This window comes from Aegilops tauschii, chromosome 3 (genome assembly GCF_002575655.3).
Source record: "Aegilops tauschii subsp. strangulata cultivar AL8/78 chromosome 3, Aet v6.0, whole genome shotgun sequence".
Classification (NCBI taxonomy): Eukaryota; Viridiplantae; Streptophyta; class Magnoliopsida; order Poales; family Poaceae; genus Aegilops; species Aegilops tauschii.
The window spans coordinates 592,493,303-592,499,365 of NC_053037.3; the positions used below are offsets into that span (position 1 = coordinate 592,493,303).

The 6,063-nt window shown below is 40.4% G+C and overlaps 1 protein-coding gene across 4 annotated transcripts; it reads left to right on the forward strand.

The window, feature by feature from the left end:
• The first annotated feature begins 211 nt into the window (after positions 1–211).
• On the forward strand, positions 212–5,506 carry LOC109735647 (pyruvate kinase 2, cytosolic-like). 4 transcript variants are annotated; one of them, XM_073511230.1, is made up of 12 exons: positions 212–295; positions 427–491; positions 676–724; positions 807–2,273; positions 2,411–2,489; positions 2,687–2,830; positions 2,954–3,056; positions 3,294–3,389; positions 3,527–3,766; positions 4,588–4,647; positions 5,220–5,365; positions 5,457–5,506. In XM_073511230.1, the coding sequence occupies exons 4-7, from the start codon at positions 2,244–2,246 to the stop codon at positions 3,019–3,021; spliced, it is 321 nt and encodes a 106-aa protein (XP_073367331.1). In that variant the 5' UTR covers positions 212–295; positions 427–491; positions 676–724; positions 807–2,243; the 3' UTR covers positions 3,022–3,056; positions 3,294–3,389; positions 3,527–3,766; positions 4,588–4,647; positions 5,220–5,365; positions 5,457–5,506. The 4 variants fall into 4 exon arrangements, with proteins under 4 accessions (XP_073367331.1, XP_073367329.1, XP_073367330.1 ...); XM_073511228.1 differs by having other exon boundaries at positions 2,954–3,017; XM_073511229.1 differs by lacking the exon at positions 5,457–5,506 and having other exon boundaries at positions 2,954–3,017; positions 3,527–3,545; positions 3,683–3,766; positions 5,220–5,357.
• The last annotated feature ends 557 nt before the right edge of the window (positions 5,507–6,063 follow it).

The window sequence follows — 6,063 nt, forward strand, 5'->3', positions numbered from 1 at the left end:
GGAGAGAGCAGTGTGTAGCTTCTCCTCACTTCAGTCATAAACCAAAAAATAACAAAAACGAACTCAGCACAAAGTTAGTGCTGGGGGGAAACCATCGAGTACCTGGTGTGCATCCTTTCTCTGGTTGATTTCCTGCTGCTGATTCTTCTCCGACGACCCAAGATCCGAGTCCCGTGTGTGTCCACCGTTAGAAAGGGAGACGAGCGAGACTTTGGGCCTGTCATGAGTCCACGGCATGCTCCTCGACATAGAAGTATGCCATGGGTGGATGTATAGGCAAGGAATGTCGAGAGAGGTATTCTTTTGATTGTTCTATTTTTATGGTTTGCTGAAATACATTTCCCCCTGGGTGGGATTGTTTGCTAATTTTGAAACACACTGGTTACTTCCATTTGTGTACTTCTATTTGTTCTTGGTTCTTCTCAGCTATAGCTAAAGTCAAAGACGACAAACCAGGTGACTTATTGGAGTTGCAGGACTATAAATCATCGGTAAGTTTCTATGCTTTCAAATGGTCAGAGTTTGAATTTTGATCAGTTTGTCTGACTTGTTTTATACTGAATCCTTGATTCCTTGATAACTTAGATATACACACATGAATAATTACTTATGTTTTTATGATCATAAACTGATTTCTAAGTATCTTTGACTCATATGATGCTTTTTACATAACAGGTCATATGAATCTTCATTTGTAAATATGACTGCTGGTGCTGCCGATGATGTAAGCTACTTTTCTTGCTTCAAGAATAATAGAAATATCATTTACATCACACTCACATTTTAAGTTGCTCATGTCATTTCAGGCTAGCGAACTTGAAACATATACTTTTTAGGTATGAATGGCTTACCTCTCCTCCTCTCGCGTCTGGTGAGGCAATTCATCCTCGGTTCGTGCCTCTCCTCCTCTCGCGTCTGGTGAGGCAATTCGTCCCCGATTCCCTCTCCTCTCGCCTCTGACTTTATGTTGCTCATCCCCGCTCGATTCGTCCATTTAGATTAGAAGAATCGCGTATGATTTGTCATTTTGCTCGTTCTCGATTCATCTGCCTTGAAGTGCGTCTAATTCGACTGATTTTGCTCGTCCTAGATTCGCCCGTTTAGATAGAAAATCGCGTTTGGTTTGATTTACTCGTCCTCCTCGTCACTTTAGAGTCGCTTGTGATATGATTTTGCTTGTCCTCGTTGTCGCCCTGATGCTCTCGCGTGTTCTTGGGGCCGTCTCGTCGGGGGTCTCCGTCCCTGCGACTCTGGGAGGAAGCGGGCGAGCAAGCGAGCGGTCGGTCGGTCTGGTTTGCGAACTAAAGTCTGTTTGAGAAACTTCTGTTCCTGCGTTTTGTGTTCACGGTGGAGCGATATTTCCTGTGTTTACTTGTGCGTGCGCTTCTGTTATCTAACGATCCTGCGTTTCGTGTTCACGGTGGAGCAATATTTCCTGCATTTACTTGTGCGTGCGCTTCTGTTATCTGACGATCCTGCGTTTCGTGTTCGTGTCGGGGCGACGGTTGGAGGAACGATGGGTTCTTGGTTCGGAAATTGGAGCAGTGTCAAATCGTTCCCTCTATTCCATCACATGCGTTGTTCGTCGGTTATTTTCATATCTCAAACGCATGCGCTTGATACTCTGGTTGCCCTCTGTCGATTCTTGTTCTACTGACAGGCATGTGTGCTCCCATCCTAGATGTAGAGAATCCTGTTCTTGCCTGTTACAGTTGTTCTGATGCTGTTCTTTTCAATTGTTTATTGTTATCATGGTTTGCTTATGTTCCCATATGGCACGATTGATTGATTGTTGTTTGTTGTTTGATTGATTGGCTTGAGATGGATTGTTGTTTGTTGTTTGATTGATTGGCTTGAGATGGATTGTTGTTTGTTGTTTGATTGATTGCCTTGAGATGGATTGTTGATTGTTGTTTGATTGATTTCCTTGAGATGGATTGTTGTTTGTTGTTTGATTGATTGCCTTGAGATGGATTGTTGTTTGCTGTTTGATTGATTGCCTTGAGAAGGTACAAACCATGTAGGCCGATTGATTGTTGTTTGTTGCCTTGAGATATTACATGTTTATATGGCACGACTGGTTGCTGTTTGTTCATGGTTATTACAATTGATTGATTGTTGTTTGTTGATTGGTATCTAATTTTGGTATTGGTAGTAGGTAACAGACCTGGCGCTATTATTTTTCTGAACTTTCTTGTGATTATTATGCCTTCACATTGCACTGCTCCCAGATTCATATCGACATGCCCACGCTGTCTGACGAGGATAAAGATGTAAGGAACTCCTCCCAAGAATCTCTCTTTCTCCTTGTATTAACTTGGCGCTAGACTTTACATGTCATTTTTTTCATGAAACTGGAGCTCCTTGCTGTAACCCATTATATGACTTTATGAGCATGCGCCACTTTCAGGTTATGAAAAAATGGGATGCTCCAAACAAGATTGACTTCCTATCTTTCTTATACAAGGCATGCAGAAGATGTGTGGCAAGTAAGTAACTCTATGTCGATATTTAAAGTGTACTACTTCACAGTGCCATCTTTCCCAACATATTGAAATTTTTTATATTGATATTTTGTTGAATATCACATGTTTGTTTGCACTTCATACTTTGGAAAATATTCCTAACGTTGATAGTAATTAACATGTATTTTTCTCTATTGACTACTACTTTGTCGTTCTTTAAGTGTTCTTATTTCAGAAGTTTGCTCTGCACAAGTGCAACATGGCTGGAAAACCTGCTGCTGTTACTTGTGTTGTGGACAGTATGATGGACAACCTAAGGCCTACTCGTGCAGATGCAACTGATGTGGCAAATGCGGTGCTGGATGGTTAGTTTTTGCCTCTTGTAGATATCTTATACTTTGGTGATCCTGTACAGCTGCTCATTACTGCACCCAAACAAACTATAACTACACAAGCTGTAACATGAATCACAATTGTTTTGTTCATAGTGATGCCATTCTCCTTGGTGCCGAGACTCTCCGTGGGTTGTATCCAGTTGAGACTATTTCAACGGTAGGCAGAATTTGTGCTGAGGTGAACTTTCTTTTGGAGGTATATGTTCTCTTGAGGCCTGTTTGGGAGGGCATTTGTTGATAGGTTCCCTTTTGTAGTTCAAATCAGACTTCAATACTAAAATGTTACAAATAAATACTATTCTTCCGAACAGCCCCTAAATGTGTTCTCAACAAGTATATCTTTGGCACTCTAATGGAATCTAATGGAAACTCACTCCTTTCTGCCTTTTCTCTCTTCATATTTGGTGATATATTTTCATGAATTGTTTCACAGGCTGAGAATGTCTTCAACCAGGATTTGTACTTCAAGCGAACCATGAAATACGTGGGAGAACCAATGACCCTCATGGAGTCAATTGCTTCCTCTGAAGTGCGTATTTTGTTTCTTTTCATTTTCCAACCTTTTGTTAGTGTTTACAGGGAACAATTTCTGTCTCCCGTTGATTGAATATCAGTCTGTGACACTTGGGTTTATAAGTCTGAAATAGTTCACTACCTATTATCTAGGTGCGGGGCTGCTATCAAAGTTAAGGCTTCGGTCATCATTTGCTTCACCTCATCTGGATAGGAGAAAAGGAGTATTTCTTCTTATAGGCGCTTCACCTCATCTTTGTAGTTTAATGGAAATTGATTGATATATTATGCCGTATCGAGTATCTGCAGGCTAATTGCCAAGTACAGGCCCACCATGCCATTCCTCGTCTAAAAACAAATCAATTGAAGTGGAGCTTCACAGGCGCATTTGAAGTATGTGAACAGCCTTTTTCCTCGTAACCTTTTTAGTACTTCCTGTGTGTGCTATATCTAGGTAATAATGATTCAGAACTAGCATGCTGATCTTCAAACTTTTAAAGATAACTTCAGGCTATAGTTTTTGTTATTGACGAATCTAACACTGAACCTTGCACAATTGTGCAACTCAATACAGAGGGACAATATATAAGTATTTGCCATGTAATGCTAGAAAATTCATTTAGCATTTAACCTTCATGGTTTTGCCTTGATACAACATCCTTCTTTTCTCTCAGCAAAAGATTGATGATATGTATTGCTCCTTTATTTTTACTTGGTGCATAATTCCTACTACCTCCGTTTCAGTTTATAAGGGACGCCTATATTTCTAGATCATCAGTTTGACCAACGAAATATGTATTATATGTTGAAGTATACCATTGAAATTAGTATTTGAAATAGGTTTGCCATGGTGTACCTTTTGTAGCATACCTCATATTTCATTGGCCAAATCGTTGATCTGAAAATACGCATGTGCCTAACAAACCGAAAGATTGGGAGTATGTTGTTCAACTGGACTCGCTAATGTACTACAGAATTTACCCTGATGAGAAACAGTGTGGTGTTCAACAAGATTCACTAATTAACATGTATTACCACGTGTCTAATACATCCCTATCTAGACAAATCCAAGACAAGTAATTGGGGACGGAGGGAGTACTATAGAATTTTGCCCGATAAGAAACAATACTGCTTATGTTGGACCAAGACTTGTCTCTGGTGTTTGGCAGTGTGCCACTGTTATAACTCATATTTGTTGCATTGTCTTCCTGCAGGCAAGACAATCACTCATAGTTAGAGGCCTCTTTCCCATGCTTGCTGATCCACGTCACCCGGTGAGTTAACCTGCCTTTGATCGGTTGGCTACATTAACCATTCTTTGTTGGTTCTTTTCAATTTTAGAATACATGACCTAGTATGTATAATATGAAAAATAGGAACTACCTATAAATATCAACGTCTTTGTTCTGAACATAAAGGGAATAATGGCAGTTGGCCTTAGTGCATATTCCCAATATGTGAAAAGTGGATGCTTTACATACACCAGGCCAGTGAATTAATTCTGCTTTTAGGGTTTTTGCTTGCATCATCTTCTACTTACAAATGGAATAAACACTACACTAGACTGCAGTTCACTTTCGAATAGTTGGCAAGTCATCATAAGCTCGGTTAATCAGTACATTATTTCGAACTTGACTGGTGGTAGGCTGGTGTGTTTATTCTGTATAATATAAACGCAATACTTGAGCTTATAAGCTGGTGTGCACCAGTGAGGCTGATGTTTGGAGGTTTCATCTTGCATCCACCTTGAATTATTTGGTAGCTAGAATTCCTTGATTTGGACCCAACAAGTAAGAAGCTTGGTTTGCCTGGTGATTTGTACTGACATTGTTTCTCTGCCCTGCAGGCTGAATCTACTAGCACTAGAAATGAATCAGTGTTGAAGGTTGCTCTTGACCACGGCAAAGCATCCGGTGTGATCAAGTCACATGGCTTACCTTAGCCAGAATTTCTATAAGAATGTCGCTCATGTTACATGCCTTGCTTTCTCTAGTAAGTAGAACAAGAATACTGTGCCTACAAACTTGTGGGTATTGATGAAGATAATCACTTAATCAGCCTCTAACTAACTTCCTATTTTCAGGAACGAAGATCTGGATCACCCTCGCCCCTCTAGAGAAATCAGTTTACTCATTCAAGTTCTGGAAATTCTTTAGCTTTCTGTTTGTGCCCCCCTATTTATGTATGTTTCTTGTGTGCAAGTGCTCCATTCTGTGTGTGTGTGACTTGTGTGTGGCTTGACTCTGTGTGTGTGGCTTGACTGTGTGTGTGACTGTGTGTGGCTTGATTGTGTTTGTGCTTGACTCTGTGTGTGCTTGACTCTGTGTGTGTGTGAATGTTGCATTTGCTTGATGGTGTGGCCTGTATGCTTGAATGATGATTGGTGTGGTTTAACACTGCCTTTGCCGGTCCCAAGCCCGGATGTGAAAATGTGGAGGGAGCTGCATTTACCTCCTTTGCATTCTAGTTTACCTAGATGGTTAGCTTGTTAATTACTTTTGTGCATGCAAGACTTGAAATCTAGCTGATGTAGTGTTTAGCATGATAAATGGTTTTGTTGTGCACCTTTTTAAAGATGTGGCCCGTTTTCCCCCTCTATTTTCCTCTTTTGGATGTTAACTAGCATTTGCTGTGTTTCTGAATTGATTATCTGTTGTAAGATATGGTTAGCATATATAGTTCTGAGATAA

Bases quoted from the DNA above. Each gene is read 5' to 3' on its own strand.
- LOC109735647 (XM_073511228.1), top strand. From the start codon at position 2,244: ATGCCCACGCTGTCTGACGAGGATAAAGAT. The intron at 2,274-2,410 runs GTAAGGAACTCC...CGCCACTTTCAG, and splicing joins TGTCTGACGAGGATAAAGAT to GTTATGAAAAAATGGGATGC. The intron at 2,490-2,686 runs GTAAGTAACTCT...TCGTTCTTTAAG, and splicing joins ATGCAGAAGATGTGTGGCAA to TGTTCTTATTTCAGAAGTTT.